The sequence below is a fragment of the Protopterus annectens genome, chromosome 6.part1 (genome assembly GCF_019279795.1).
Source record: "Protopterus annectens isolate FY-2018-M chromosome 6.part1, PAN1.0, whole genome shotgun sequence".
Classification (NCBI taxonomy): Eukaryota; Metazoa; Chordata; order Ceratodontiformes; family Protopteridae; genus Protopterus; species Protopterus annectens.
This window is the reverse complement of record NC_056738.1, coordinates 45,065,526-45,082,802: the sequence shown is the minus strand read 5'-3', so window position 1 is coordinate 45,082,802 and position 17,277 is coordinate 45,065,526. Positions and strand designations below refer to the sequence as shown.

Below are 17,277 nucleotides of genomic sequence, written 5' to 3'. Positions count from 1 at the left end.
TTTTCTCTGAGACTGTTATATGTCCACAAAGCAAAACAACAACAACAAATAAAAAAATCTATATACTAGGTCTAAGGTGATCATCCAGTTATCAGTTGGCATCTCAGTAGCCATCCATACTAAGAGAGACAAAAGGTAAGGATTCACTGGGTATTTCTAACAATTTAAAATCATTTTACCCTGTCTAATAGAACAGATCTTATCATGTCACTGCTAAAAAAGATAACCCAGCACTATATGGATGATATTCTACTGTATAATCCTTTCACTCTAATTCCCTTCCACTATATCACTGGTGTTATCTTATCTTTGTGATTCTCTTGTTACCTTTGACACAAAGCACACAGAGCCTTCATCAGGACATCCACGATCCCATGCTCTGTCACACATTCCACGATTCTAAGTTTCTTTAGTAGTGTGTATGCCCAAAGACCTCAAGACCCTCTCTCTATCAGCTTCTACTTCTCTCCACACACACAGCTAGCACCTCTTTCCTTTCTTTTCCCTACATTCTTTCCTTCTTCATTCTTTTCCTCCTTCATCCAATCTAATATACTATCCCATCCATCCTCTACAGCATCCATCATCCTCTACGGTAACTGTCATCCTAGGTTCTGACCGTGATCACTTTCCTGTTCCCATCCTTCCATCTCCATCCTTCCATCTTTTCTCCTTTGACCCTCCCTTTTTCAGAATTATATTCATATTCCATATCATCTTATGTTTATTCTAGACAGTCTGTACACAGCCACTGCTATGTGCCATGTCTCCCTATCTGTCTTATTTTTTTTGTTCAGCATCCTCATCCTCCTCCTTTCTCACATAGCAGCTTGCAGCTCCTATTTTTATATATTTATATATACTTAATGGGTGGAGAAGGCAATAATTCTGTGTAGCCTGCCATTTTACATACATACAACAATTAACACCTCTCCACCCTACCTACCCCTCTTATCCTTTTATTTTATTCAATACCCTGTTGAATGCCTCCATGGATTCCATTTCCACCACTATATTGGTAGTCCATTTGATAAGTTCATAACCATCTTTATGGAAAAGTACTTTTGGAGATCCAGAGAGCAGTTGGTGCATAAAATCCGCTGTCTGTGTCCCCCCTTCCCTCTCTTTTCTTGTTATTCAGAGTGATCCCTCCTCATCTCCCTCAAATGATCTTGTGCACCAGTATCATGTACCTCCTTGCTCTTCTGATCTTGGGTGAAAGGAACACTATTTCTGCTAGTCTCTGGTCATGTTCCTTCCTGTCCATCCCATGGGACTTTCTTGTAGCTTACTTCTAGATTCTTTCTAGTAGCCTAATATCCTTCTTCATATATGACCCGCATAACTGTCCACTGTACTCAAGATGTGGTTTGACTGATGACCTGTACATTGCAGGCATTGCCTCTTTGATTCTGGAAACTATATCTGAGGATGCACACCAGCATTCTTGCTACCAGTGCCCTCTCACTTTACCCCATTCCTGACCCATTACCATAACCTGTCTGCTCCTTCAGTTTGTTTCCAGACTCTTAACTAATCATTGAGCACCTCCTCAGCACAGTATAATCCATTTTCCTAAAATCTTACACTATCATCTTTGTCTGTTTAATTTTACCCTTCCCCCTTATTCTAAACACAGTGGTATGATCTCTGTCAACTAACAGTGCCTTACTCTGGACATTAATGACACCTGCACTGATAAGGACGACATCCAGAATTCTGTCCATTCTGGTACAGTCCTGTTTCAGTTGGTGAAAACACTCATAATCCACAACCTCAGTCAATTCCCACTGACTCTGTCCTATAAAGCTTGGAATTCTCTAGTCTGGTACTGTTAGACACAGATCCATCATGAGTAGTACCTTCTTCCTCCTGTCCCAGTAACAGTGTATCATCTCTTTCCTTTCCACCACCTTAGCTATCAGGGCACTTATTCTAGATTCAAACCTTGGCTTCAGCATTGCAACATTCTTGGTTTGCTGTTCATCCTCCTCTGTGACATCATATCTGATACCATCCTTTACATAGCTTGCTGCTTCATCTCATATCTCTCTTTTTTGACATTTCTGAATAACCTACACCCAGGCAACTCCATGTCCTACTCAGTCTTGTCATTGGTCTATGTTTCTTTAATATAAACAATGCCCACACTCTCTTCTGCATCACCGCTTGCAACTCCCCCTATATTCCTAGGAAGACTCCTTACACTGCAGAGTGAGACTACCCAGCATAGTCTGAGTCACCTCTGTTTGTTCCTCTGTTATATTCTGCATATCTTTTTGCCTTCATTCAACTACCTAAATACCTTCTCTTTCTATCTTTCTTCCTCCTCTTATGTTTTAGGTTAAAGGTTTGTTCATTAAAATGTGTCTTTCAAACCCAGCACTAAGCACCACTGTCTTTTCTGGGTTAAAATGGAGTCTGTCCAATAGCAGTATATAAAAGGGATAATAAGAGTGGCTGTCTGGGGCCCACAGATTTAGATGGGCTTATAGCCAACTCAAGGGTAGGTTGCCACAGCTGCAACTGCTTTGAGCAAGGGCAAAGTGGGCCATTTATATATGTATTTTATTTTTTAAAGGAAAGAAATGCTGATATTTTTTTACTTAAAATACATAAATATATTAATACAATAAATAAATAAAGTAAGTAAGTAAACAAGCTCCCTGTGGTGCCCCATTCAAAACAACCACAACTGTGGGCACCCTGTGGTGGAGATCAATGCCAATGACCAATCAGTTCACATGCTTTATGCTCAAGGTGCAAAAAGCCAGTACATATTAAAAGGCAAAGTATGGTCGCAATGCAAAAGAGCTTAAGTGGTGCTAGTATAAATTCTGGCATTCTGGCAGGCGACCAGAAACAGGCAGTGGATGACTTTTCAGGATGAATATGTTCCTGTTTGGAATGGCAAGTATCTGTGTGTTTCTGTAAAGCAGAATTTAAATATATGTGACCATAGTTTTATGTTATTATTTTTATGACAGTTGGACATTTGAAATATGTACAGATAACAAACTAGCTAAAATCGCAAGATATTGGATCTGTCTGTAGATGAAAATTATTAGTTGCTGTTGTTTGTCCATTTTTTTACTTTGCTGGACAAGTATGATTTTTGTGAAAGAGGCTGGACTACTTTTATATGGATACTATTTTTTCAAAACAAAGTTTAAATACATTTACTGTGACCATTGTTTTTTTTTATCAACATCAGATGTCTGAGGGTGTACACAGCCAATAAAGCAGCTATAATGGCTTGATGAGGATGGGGAGGGGGTGTTACCCTCTTGTCATCTTCTCATTTCAAATAGCCATTAATCTGGCCTTGAATAACTAGTTTGAATTTGTGTGATGTTAAGTTGGAAAGTTTGCTATGGCTACTGTGAGTTTGCCTGAAACAAACTTTAAATACATTACCATGGCCATGATTTGAATCTCGATCAGAAGTCTGAGATGACTGTGGCTATAACTGCTGGATGTGAGGATCTGTCTGTCAATGAAGTAACTTACCCACTTGTCATCTGCTCATTTTAAACAGTCATTAGTCTGGCTTTACACGACTAGTGTGCATTTGTATGAAGTTATGAAGGAACGCATTACTGTGGCAACTTTGTGTTTGTTTGAAACAGTCTTGAAATACATTACTGTAGTCTCTGTTACTACTACTGTTATTATTAGTTTACTCCAATTAGATACCTGAAGTGTATGCATTCAACATATAACGAAAAAGCTCCAAGAAAAGGGTGCCACAGAACCAAGAACCAGTAAAAACACAACAGGCACCCAAAGAGGCAGGAGGTAATAAAACCACGAGCCTGTAAGTGAAAGCAACAACCGGTTTATTCACATAAACGCCACACCATACAATGCGTTTTAATCCACTAGACTTCCTCAGATGTAAAAAGAATGAATAAGAAGCTGTGCCTACTTATATACCCCTCACAATTTTAATCAAAATACATATGCTTTTATTTTTATTTTTATTTGTGCTAAGTTGTTAGGCTGTCACCAATATTTTAGGTAACAAGACTTTACTGGTTTTAATTGAATAATTGTTTTAATTTTTGATTAAAATTAGGAGGGGTATATAAGTAGGCACAGCTTCTTATTCATTCATTTTACATCTGAAGAAGACTAGTGGATGAAAATGCATTGTATGATGTGGAGTTTATGTGAATAAACCTGCTGTTGCTTTCACTTACAGGCTCGTGGTTTTATTACCTCCTGCCTCTTTGGGTGCCTGTTGTGTTTTTACTGCATTCAACATATAGTTGTAATTGCTGGATATTTGTATGTGGATGAACATGACTAACCCTGCTGTCATGCTGAAAGAAAACTGTCATTACTTTGTTTTTACAGGCACAGTATGCATGTGTATAAAGCAAGTTAGAACACTTTACTGTGACTATTTCTACCATGACGAGACATGTTAGGTGTGCATAGTCAATGAATGTGAACATTTTTATCACAAAGAGACAAGTGAAGTGTATACAGCCAATAAGGTAGATGTAACTGATGAGTACAGATATTGGGAGAGTATAACAACAGCAGTACAATTAGTATTTTATTGTTAAAATGTCCTGAAATGGGCAATTTTGTTATTATTGTTCCATAAACTGTGTTCCACTTCTTGTTGGAAAAAAATTTAAAGAGTACAAATTTAAAACATACACACATAAATGCTGCCTTATGAAATAATAATTATAATTTAAAATAATCTTGTAGATAGCTATACATTTAAAACAATCAGTAAGGTGACTCAAAAAGTACAAAAGAATGCATATATTTATTCATGGTCCTAAAAAACGAGTGTGTGCTGGACTCATGTTTTGAAAACCACCTGGGGCCCAGGGTATACTTAGATGGCCACTGAGCCTGTCCCTTGCATACAGCAGGTCTCTCTCTGGCATATCTTCCCCCATCTCCTACCAGTTCAATGCCTTTTTACCCTCTACTACCTCAACATCTTCTGCTGCATAATAACACTACCCAATCATTCTCTGAGTCACTAGCCTATTGCTTTCTTTTTTAACCAGATGAGGGGGCAAGTTCAGGGACCCTTTCCATCTACCACTTGATATACATGCATAACAACAATGATAAAATGAGTACAACACAAATGTATTTCTGTTAAACAGACAAACAGAAAAAGTTTGTTAATCTGTTTTTTCCTTCCTTGCTCTCTTTCACTTTTTTAAATTCATAGGTTCATAGGTAACTACTAGACTAGTTGCCCCTGTGGGCCATTTTAGGCCTAGCCAATTTCCCTTTTTGTGCTCGAATTAACCTATCCTATTTGGTTAGAGATTGGCCTTACCCATCCCATTGTCAATTATTATCTATTACTCCTAATGAGAATAATTGAGATCATATCATAAAGAATTTGAGGATACCTATCCATGGGATACAGCATTTAAGTGCTGGAGCTGTCCTTTAGTAGTATACGGGGCAGTCATGGGTAAATTTTCTGCTTTCCATCTTTAAATTCAAGTTGTGCTTGAATATGGACAATGATGAACTTTGTTTAATGTGGATGGGGAATCTGTTCCAGAGCAGCAGTATCCCTTCCAAGATATACCTGTCCCTCCAAACTATTCTGCTGATGTTGCAGAAGAGGTTTAGATCCCTAGACTGAGTATTGCTGATGCCATTAGACATGATGATGATGTGCACTAAATCCATCAGTAATGGGTCAGAGGATGCATTGTATGCCAGACATGGGTCACCTCTTAGCAGTCTGTAGGATACCAAATATAGTGACAGGACTTTGAGTTGGTCCATATAGGACATGTTGTTTAGGCCTTGTATCTTTTTAGTAAGGTATCTCTATAGTCATTCAAGTTGTTGCATATGTCTGGACAGATACATTACAATGGGGCCATTATATTCAATGACTGGCTTAATGAGGGCTGAGTAAAAGGGGACAATGACATCCCTAAATCTAGATACCATATCTTTGTTTCTAAGCTGTGCAGTATAAAAGGACTTTCTTACAACAGTGGATATGTTGGTCAATAGTTAGGTCACAGTCCATATAAGTTCCCAAATCCTACAAAACTGGGTCAATTCTTAGGGGTGTATTGTCAATATGGTAGTTCTCTGGGGTAGACAACCTCCCAAAGTATGCAATGTTGCATTTTTTTGGCATTTGGTTTCTGTCCATTATTTTGATACCAGTCATTTATTTGGAACAAACTTTTCTGCAGGATGGCTAAGTCATTTGGGGCTTCAATGACTGCTCCTAGCTTGCAGTCATCTGTAAACTTAGTTAGCCAGAGCCCTTTAGTATTGGCTTCTACTTCAGAAAAGTAAATGCCAAACAGGAGAGGCCCCAGCACAAAACCCTGGGGGATTCCACTGGTGATTAGTCTCTTTGTGGAGGTAACTTCCTTTATTTTGATTTCCTGTATCCTCTCTGTGATCCATTTGGCAATCCAGTGGGTGACACAAGGGTTTACTTCCAGTTTATTTAGCTTTTACACTATGCCTGAGTGAGGAAGTGTGTCAAAAGCTTTGGCCAGGTTGAGGTATGTGGTGTGTACTGTTTTGCCTTCTTCAATTGCTTTGGAGACCCTTTCAAAAAAATCTACCAGGCTGAGTAAGCATGACCTGCCCTTGATGAATCCAAACTGAGATGGGCCCAGTGTTTGGAGGTTCCCTATGTACTAACTAATTAGTTATATGTTAAGTCTTTTCTTGCCTTTGCATATGAGGCTGGTCACTCTTTTGGGTCTATAATTGCCTGGGTTTGTGGAAGGTCCTCCCTTATGCAGGAGAGTGACTGTAGATATTGTCCATTTGCTTGATACAAAACTTGTATGGAACTTGAGACTGAACAGTGTTGTTAGGGGTGTGGCTAAATCGTGCCATTTCCGATGCATCCAAAGATACTGTCAGTACTCATAGATGCAGTATTTAGCATGATGCAGTGATTAACTTTTGATAGTCCTTTAGGACTTTGTCTTGTGTGATAGCTGGAGGTGAGCCATTTTCAGATATATCTTGAGGGACAGATGAGGGGAAAAGAGGGGTAAAGTTAGAGCTAAATTTGTCAGCCAGTAGGTTCACTATAGCTGCATCCTCAGTGTAGGTAACATCATTCCCAATTGGCTCAGTGCACTGCCGCTTTGTGCTTTTGAGATCACAAACATAACTACAAAATGCTTTATGATTGTCTTTAGCTTGGGTAGCTATTTTAGCCTCAAACTTGACTTTAGTGGATTTTATTAAACTCCTGAGTTGTTTATTTAAGTGACAAGGACTCTAACATTCTGGGATTTTCAGTTCTTACTTTTGGTCAAAACTCTTTTTATTTTATTATAAAGCTTGTTGATATTATGGTGCCACCATGTGGGTTTGTTTTTGGGATTTGCCCTGTACTTGCTCCTCTGGGGTACAGTTGCACCTTTGCAGCTGTTTACATACTGGTATAGTGTGATGGTGTATGCTTCTGCATATTCAGTAGAGTTAATTGAGTTTGTTGGGATTTGAAGCTTGCCAATATATCACTTAGGAGTACATAGTTAGTCTTAAAGAAATTTCTAAAGGTACCTTAGGTGGAATGGATCTCAGATTTCAGTTTTATTTCAAAGGAGACTGTTTTATGGCAATACCTAGTGGTGAAGATACACAAGGGATGGTGCGAGATGGTCCCATATGAGTTAGGACAAGATACAAGATGTTATTCCCCTTAGTGGTACTCTAATTTTTCCAGGGTGTTTGTATTGAAAAAGTTCAGGACTTTTTACCAGTTTTCAACTTTTATTTTTCCCAGACTATAGCTTAGAAGGTCCTTTTATAGTCTGTCCACCTGCCTTTCTAACAGATGGCTAATGAACTCAACTATTTGCACCCTGCATCACTTATTAACTGATAGAATTAGATTTCTTCATTATGTCATGACTGTTGTATAACAATGAAGTAGATTGGCTGCTATTGGTTCTAGACCATGAGCAAGTTCTTCATTAAAAATGATGCTGTTTAATGAGGAGATGTAAACAAATGGCAGCTATTTGCATTCCTTAACTAAGCAGCATCCAGCTTTGGCTGTTAAGTAATGTTAAGACAAAATGACCTTTTGTAAAACCAAATAAAGCTATGGAGGCTATAGAGAAATGTCAAACATGTATAAAAAGACCATAGTGCAGCAGGACTAGTAATTATTAAGTAACATAAAAGAAACTATTGAAACAATGTCCACCAGCAGAATGCAAGCCAGACTACTAACATACTTTTCCTACAGCTGTTCTCACAGGCTCCTGGCACTGGCACTCATCCAGCTATCTCCCCCTACACATGAAACAAGAAAGCAGCAATTCTTTTTTCCCTGTCCATTTGATTTACCTATCCAGCTGATCAACAGCTGATCCTACCTTAAGTGTCCAAGTACTATCCCTGGAGCTGGAACTGTCTTATCTATCACTCAGTTGGGGTTAGGAAGGATAAAGGTAATTCTTTAAGGCCATACACAAAAGCAATACTGAGCTCCCATAATAGCCTGCTTCAGTGACTGTTGCATCTTAAAATTAGTGTGTGTGTGTGTGTGTGTGTGTGTGTGTGTGTGTGTGTGTGTGTGTGTGTGTGTTTGTCTGTCTGTGCATGTGTTACATGAGTATATGTTTATGTCTGTATGCATGTGTGAGTATGACTGTGTGTGTGTGTGTGTGTGTGTGTGTGTGTGTGTGTGTGTGTGTGTGTGTGTGTGTGTGTCTCTGCATGCGTTACATGAGTATATGTTTATGCCTGTATGCATGTGTGAGTATGACTCTGTGTGTGTGTGTTTGTGTGCACGCGTGTGTACGTGTGTGTGTGTGTGTGTGTGTGTGTGTGTGTGTGTGTGTGTGTCTGTGCATGCATTACATGAGTATATGTTTGTCTGTACGCATGTGTGAGTATGACTCTGTGTGTGTGTGTGTGTGTGTGTGTGTGTGTGTGTATGTGTGTGTGTGTGTGTGTGTGGGTGCATGCGTGCATGTGTGTGTGCATCTGTGTCTATGTTTATGTATGGTGGCTAAATTCAAAACTTCAAAAATAGCATACTTCCTTTTGTACTTGAAATATTACAGTTCAGACTGGTAGCCTGATTAACTTAAAATGTGCTTAACATATCTGGTACATGAACTGTAAACTGTCATTATTTTAAAATGTGCTTAACATATCCGGTATATGAACTGTAAACTGTCATTATTTTTAGAAAGCTGCATAATTCTACATGTGTGTGTCTGTTAATGTGTTTCTACATGAGTAAGGGATTGGGCAATGGATTCATCACTTATAAAATAAACTTTGCATTGTTATTAAAATGTTACTTAAAAGCTAAACAAATTGGTAACTCAGTCTAGGGACTACTTTGCTGTACAGCACAATAAACAAAAAACTTTGATAAAATAAAAGCTACAGAATAAGCAAAAGCCCTGGTAAAATTACAATATAATTAGCTTGGATGGTCTTAGACTGGGATTTACTCACACATGGCTTTAAAGTTTGATAAATCAGACTTCTTCTTCATAACTAATGCACATCAAGCACAAGAAGGAGTAACTCCCAGTATAATTCATATTCAGATATGATATACTGGTATTTTCTACTACATAAAACGTACGGAAAGTAGAATAATCATGCATTTTATATATATATATATATATATATATATATATATATATATATATATACCGTATGCCCTATTATCCTGAGTTTTATTTTGCCTTGCATTCCTTCTATATTTCATAAGATACTTTCATAATTTAAATGTTGTTTAATGATAGAATATCATAATGGAGGACTTGTGTATGGTGTATAAACATTGATAGTTCTGTAGCTCAATAAACATAATTCATATGTACTTGATTTAGTTTTATTCTGCAAGTGTTTTAATTGTGTATCCATTGCTATCTATAAGTGCAAGGCTTTCAATTCTGATGCAATAAAATACATAGATAGACATGGAAGAAATGATGCTGTACATTCCTCAAAATTTAAAATTCCTCTTTTAGTCATATTAGAAAAGGGCACATTTGGTAGCTTATTTCACTGTCATTTATGTTACTGGGGAAAAAAACAACATGTAGCCCCTAATAATGGGGTCTAAATTAAATCAGCGAATGCTTAAAAAAGTGAACGCTGATTTATCGACCCCATGTAAGCGAAAGCTTACAATCCCGAACACTTAGAACAGCGATTTTTTTCCCAGGGAAAAAAATCACTGTTCCAAAACATAAAAAAAAAAAAAAAAAAATTGTGCCCTTCACACCCCCCCCCACTTAAATATACCGACTCCGAGATCGCACTACAGTGACGAAAATGGCAAAAGAACTAAGGTAGCCAAGTGATTTCTTTCCCAGGGAAAGAATTTGCTTATATGCCATTTCGGTATTTTGCCGTTTCGTGCTTTCAAGTTCAATCAAGACGCATTCGAAAGAATGCTTCTTTGATCATATAATAGGGAACCTAATAATGAGCTAAGAAAAGTCATCCAATCAGTTCTGGAGTCATCTAGTCAATGTCAGACTTTATAGATGGTTTATAAGCAAACTTTGTTTTTCATGTAAAACAATACCACAAGCATGCTATACATTTAACTGTGAAGCTTCCTATCTAAGAAAGACAAAATCCCCAGTAATCAGTGAGTGATTGCAGACAGTTTTGGAGACACTGGCTTTCCTCATAAGCATCAAAAGTCATGCGTATTACCTGATCTGTGCCAACCAAAGCTCATGGTTTTGGTGGCTGGACGTGAGGAGATCCACAAGGAGAATAAGCTCACAAGCATGCTGCCAAAGTCGGTTAGCAGATGGGCGGCATCAGTCATAATGGCAAGGCTATGAGCCAAGTAGCCACCTAAAATGCAAAGCACAACAAGTGAGTTCGAGTACTATTACAATAACTGAGCTAGAGTTCGACAAAGTCTTTAAAAGTATGAAAGTAATACAAGAGTCTTACAGCTAGCACAGACATTTTAGACTTATTTATCTGATAACCTGTGATTAGTGAAGATAAACGGAGTTAAAGTTCATCTAATTTCCAGGAATAAATAAGAAAGAGTAACAATGGACTGATTGGCAGTACAGAACATTGAACTGCTTAAGTAGCAGACAGAAAAATTGAAAAGGTTGTAGAACCTGTTTAGAGCATGTGCAGTGCAACTCAAGTACAACTAGGCAAAAATATCCCAAAATGGCAATCTGCTCTGTTAATAAAGAATATAGAACACTTCAGGTCATATTCAAGAACACTTTATGTATGTATTTATTTATTTATTTATTTATTTATTTATTTTTGCACTTATGTTCCTATAAATTAAATTTAAATGTGCAATGGGGTGTGCTGACATACTGTTCTGCCTCTGTGGCAAATGAGCGATTGCCTCTGCCTCCCTAAAGCCACTGTTCTCCTACATGTCCCCAGCACTGCCAGAGATCAACCATGAAGCATGTTCAATTGCATAATCCCCCCCTCCCACCCCACTAGGATAGGCATGTTCATCTGCCCTTGCCAGTGCCTCAGAAGCCAGAGCCTGTAATCGAACCTGAGTTGACCCAGGCTCAGTCAGGCCTTTATTCCTTTGCACCACATCGCTGGCTTGGTTGGTCATCTTTTTAATCAACCTTACTTCTTTTCCTGTTAAAGAAGCTCTGTCTTCAGAAAATAGCAGCAATGAGGACTATTAGTTTTTTCAGGTCCTTTTTTTAAAAAGTTGACTGTTTTTCTCAGAACATCCTATAGTTTTAGCAGTTGTGGCTGTGCCACATTTTAAGGTGCTGCTATGTACTAAATGAGTTCTATGACAGCCTCTTTCTATGTCATGTAGCAAAAGGCTGCTGTCTCTGATCCAAGTTTCAACTTCTGAAGTCTTTTTTTTCTGTGTAGTAGTTCTCCCTTAACTGTGAGAAGCTGCACATTCCAATCTCTCATACATCCAATGGAAGGTCGAGTTTATCGCATGTATTTTGGCATGGCTTTTACACAAGTCTGTCAGAAAAAAATACATCCTTGCAAAATGGAAAGACTGGCATATCTTTTATTGCTAATCAGCTTCAGTTTTTACTGTGAGAGACATTTTCCTCTTATCACTGATAGTTTATCACAGCGAGAGTCTGAGGACCACTTGTCCTGTTCTTCCTGGCCAGTTTTATTACTAATATTTAAAGCTGACACTTTAATGCCCACACATGGAAGGTGGTTCCTTATATCTCATTAAGATTGTTATTATTCTGGATAGGATTGCTTTAATTCCACTTGGCTGAGCTGTGTCATATATTTTACATTCCTTCTGAGGTGAAAATAAGGGCACATACGCACAGCAGAGACTGAAGCCTCGTAGACGCTCCATTTCATGGGATGCCAAAGAATAATTTAGAATGTAGCATGAAATGCTGTAACTAACAATGATTACTGCATCTGCTGGAGTACGGTTACATATTATACAAACCATACTGCATATCGAAGGATTATCAAGCTCAATGCATACCAATGCATGCAAAAAGAAAGATGAAAAATAAATGCAGTCGGTACACAGCAGTACTGGTGCCAGTGCTAAAGATAATGCTGGTAATAATAAAAATAACCAATACTACCACGTTTTATTATCAAGCCTTGCCTTCCTACAAGTGCTGATAAGGATAATTAGTTTATACTAATTGGCAATATGGCCAGAGTGTAAATGACATCCAATGATGCAAGTATAATGTATTTAGCATGCTGTTCACATTGATGACATTGACATATCAGAGCGTGTGTGTATACATACTTACACACACACACACACACACACACACACACACACACACACACACACACACACACACACATGCACACACACAGGTATATATATATATATATATATATATATATATATATATATATATATATATATATATATATATATATGAGGTTTCAGCTCATTGAGTTAGATGACCCACTCTTCAGTTACACAGTTAATGTTTTTAACATGGAATCAGTGTGAGGGCAGTTTCTCTTTGTGCACCAGCAGTGACCATCTTTTCTGACTTTCCTTTTCCTCCATGGTTGTCTGATAATGGAGCTAGTATATTTAAGAAAGGAGGGGCAATGAAAGCGTGCTCCCTGCAGAAAATCTTGATATTTTTTCTTTCATCCTGTTGAACCTTTGACCAGCTTGTTTCATCTGGTTGCTGAAGCGTTGGTTAAATTACACTCAATGAGACATAATAAAATCAATATCATGTATTTAGACTCTTCAGCAGGAAGCTTGCAATGCTTCTGCTTTGCTCAATGCACTTCCATATGACTGCAGTGGTCACATAGAAATGTTTTAGTAGTAGCAGAAATCAGTGTATTATAGATGCTGTATGTCGTACCATGTACGACAATGCCAGCAGTTTTTTTAGGGCTACATTATATTTGTAAATCCTTATCTCTCACAACATTAATTATACTAAAGAAGATATAATTGTTTATGTACCATTTTATTTAACGTTCAAATGCATAAATATAATGAGTAGCACATCACTTGTGGTTGCTTTTATCTAGAATGATGATTATGATGATTTTGCTAGTTTCCTTGGCATTATAAAATGTTCTGCTGTTAACTCTACACTATAGCTTTTAGCACTCAAATCCTGTTTCATTCTCTACCTGACAATATCAGGCTTGGATTCAGAAAGGGTTATTATGAGTGGTAAGCCCTAACACTAGCGGCTAACCACGAGTGGTAACCCTTTAAGATTCACAGACTGGCCTACCAGAGTGATTTTACACCACTAGTAAAATCACCACGGTAGACCTTCTCAAAGAACATGCTAAATGCTATTAAGGCATTTTGGAGGAGCAGCTAATGCTAATTCGCCATGTGCTCTGCCCAGAAATGCCTGTGGGAAGGGATATATGCAGCCAAACTATTTAGAAAATCACTCAGCTGTGTAAATGAGCACTGCCAGCCATGTTAATTAACCCAGTCTGATTGCTGCATTCTCCACTGCTTTCAACGGAGAGACAACATTACAGGTATGTGCCCAGACGTTCAGTAGATAAGTAGTGGTAGTAGGGTGTGTGAATGTGTGTGTCTACTGTAATATGAATGGTGCCTAATGATTGTATATGTGTGTGTGTGTGTGAGAGTGTTAGTGTGTGTTTACCTTGGTGGTTGCAGGGGGGATGGTTAGATAGGGGATCAATAGTATGGTGTGTGTGTGTGTGTGTGTGTGTGTGTGTGTGTGTGTGTGTGTGTGTGTGTGTGTGTGTGTGTGTGTGTGTGTGTGTGTGTGTGTGTGCGTGTGTGCATGTGTGTGTGTGTGTGTGTGTGTGTGTGTGTGTGTGTGTGTGTGTGTGTGTGTGTGTGTGTGTGTGTGTGTGTGTACGTATGTGTATGGGTGAATGGGTGAGTATGTCCTTGAGTGTGTCCAAAGTGGGGGGTGTCACGTACAGTGAATGTTTATGCATGTGTGGGGATGTCTGTGAGTGTGTTTTCATGAGTATGAATGTCTGTATGTATGTGTGTGTGTGTGGGGGGGAGCACTTGTGCTAACAACATGCATGGAACGCCCAGTAGTAATTGCCACTGGAAAGTGCTGTTTAGTACCGGCAGTAGTTGCACATGATTCAAAGACAGGCAAGTTAGTCATTACAGCTAAACATGTCTCTGAATTGAATTTTATATCATTGCATAAACTTCATCTTGTGATGGTTGCAGTTTATGTGAGCATAATGGATTATTTTTGAGTCCCAGGGCAGGTGTTATATATCTATAGAATCACATCAACTGTCTTTACAGTATATTGTCAATCATATATTATGTAAGGCAGCAGGTCAGAAATAAAGCCTACCTACAGTCAGTGGTTATTGAATCGGGTATTTGAAGCTGATGCACTGTGATTATCCAGTGAAACTAGTAGTATATAAAAAGAGGAAATGCAGTGTTAAGGGAAGGATGAATGTCACCAGTAAGAGACAGACAGCTATTCCCTAAGAAATTATTCACAGATATATTTATTTCAAAGATATTTAAGTACAGGAAAGTCCATGGTTTGGTTTAGTTTGTCTCATGCACTTAAAATTGGAAACAAGTGGGTAGATCAAAGAAGTGGACAGATATATCCTGTAGGAGATGTTACAGATGCAGCTGTGGAAGTAAAGAACAGAGTTTATAAAGCTTTACTTAGTACTTACTGCACTGAATGTAGCTGATGACAGTAATAAAAATAATAAATAATAACTCCATTCAACTGATATAAGAAACTTAGAAGATATAGTCCAAGTTTTGCTAAAATGTCTATAAGCTGAAAAAAATATTTAACTTAACTCTTACAAGTTTAGACAAATGTGCAAACTGTATAAGAAACAAAATAGTTTAATCTTATACTATTAAATTACTGCAAGGACAAAGAGGTTCCTAAAGGAGCAATGTTGACTCATTCCCTCTTAGTTGGATAAGAGAGTTTTCTAATAGGATGTACATGTATGTTGTGCAGCTGAAGCTGGTAAATAATATTCATAGATTAGTACTAAGCTAACTGCCCTTGCGAGCCATTTTAAGCTTAGCCAATTATCCCCTGTGAGACTCAAACCCTGCACCTTGTGTTTGTAAGGCAAGCACTTTAACCATTAGGCCACCTGAATATTGTCTTCATTCCTGTTGTGATTTTCACAGACAGGAAATCAAGGTTTGAAGGCTATTCAGTTTGGAGTTGTAAGGGTTGAATTTTTGACTTTTCAGATGATGGGATCCTCTTAACCTGAAATATCTGTGATTTTTGGTAAGATGCAGAGTAGTTCATTTCACTGCAGAGTGTGAATCAGTTGGGTTAAACAGCACCACTTACAAATCAGAGCTCATGGTTTTGTCTTAGAATGTTCCAAACACAATTTTTATTATTTGTGCCAAATATTAACTCTGCCACACTCCAAGTTTAGAAAAATACCACTTGGCACTTAAAAACAGCTTTATTAAAAAAGGAGGGACAATGTGTAAAAACTCCAAACTAGCACAGCGCTAGTTCAGAGTTTTTACACATTGTCCCTGTTTTTTGATTAAAGCTGTTTTTAAGTGCCAAGTGGTATTTTTCTGTCTTAGAGTGAACTGTTCCCTGCAGGTGAGTGAGGGGATAAGTTACTCCAGGGGGAGGAATTTAAATGTCACCGTGTCTTGTTCTGGGGCAGAAAACATAGGAGAATGGGAGTCTGACCAGTGGATGGGTGCTGTATCAACAGGAGTGCAGGTGTTCCACCAGTCTTTAGTGGAAAAACAAAAGTTGAGTGTGATGATGTAAGGCAGTGCCAGCTATACCAGAGAGAGTAGGGCAGTGCATGTGTAACATATGCCAGCATAGCTAGCATAGCTAGCTGGAGTTTTGTAAAGATTTTTATGTAATTTGTATATCAAACTGATTTGTACAGATACTTGTGTTAAAAATATATTTGTAAAGTTGCTTGTGTTAAAAATGTATCAACAGTGAGTGGGTCCTGCTGTACAGAAAATAAATATACATGTATGTCAGACTATATTGCTGCTAAATGTTGAAGAGTATAAATGTTAACAAAGGATGCTGGAAGGGAAGGGGTTAAGCTCAGCCCACCTTACCTTAAGAAAAAATAGCTTGAAATTAAATGACTTGGTTTAGGCCATAAAGATTTTATCTCACAGACCTGAATGCAGCCAGAGATGTAATGTCTGGTCCAGGATCCTGATCTTATTATCCTTAATGGTGAGCTAATTGCTAACCTGGAGTACCAGAGAATGTCTGGTTAGTCTCTGCAGAAGAATGAAAGTATTGGAATTGTTTTACTGTCTCCAGATGCCTTAGCAAAGCTCTAGGTGTGTATTGTGACATATCTGGGCTAGATCCTAGCTCAGCATCTAGTCAGAAGGGTAGTGTGGGAACCATAGAATCAGCTGACCAGATGTGGTATTATTCTCCAGCCAACACAGAATTGTATTTAGATACTAGTTAGAGATGTGATAGTGACACTCAGTACTCTGTTATTGGAACTGACAACAAAGACACTCATCCATTTCACCTTGTCTTGCTCTAGCCAGTAAGTAGGGAACAATAATTCTTCAGTAAGTTAGGAAAATATAGTAGGATTACGTAAATATTGTTTTTCTGTATCTGTCTGAATCTTTCCAGCTGTGTTGTTGTTATATTTCCTGTGAGTTGAAACTCTGATGTTTATTGTAAAAATATATTCAGTGTTTTCATTTTTTTCCATTTTATTATTCATTATTAAGTATATCTAAACCTTTCATTGTGGCTGGTCTTTTAGAAAATAGTTTAAACTTTGAGAGCAATTGCATTTATTTGGTGA

At 38.0% G+C, this 17,277-nt stretch overlaps 1 protein-coding gene across 1 annotated transcript in view; it reads right to left on the bottom strand.

Annotated features, from left to right (window-relative positions):
• SLC30A3 (solute carrier family 30 member 3) overlaps positions 1 to 17,277 on the bottom strand; it is a 477,738-nt gene that overhangs the window by 294,913 nt on the left and 165,548 nt on the right. The window contains exon 3 of the mRNA XM_044075340.1: positions 10,690 to 10,836. Within this exon, the coding sequence (XP_043931275.1) occupies positions 10,690 to 10,836 (147 nt within the window). The remainder of the gene's footprint in view (positions 1 to 10,689; positions 10,837 to 17,277) is intronic.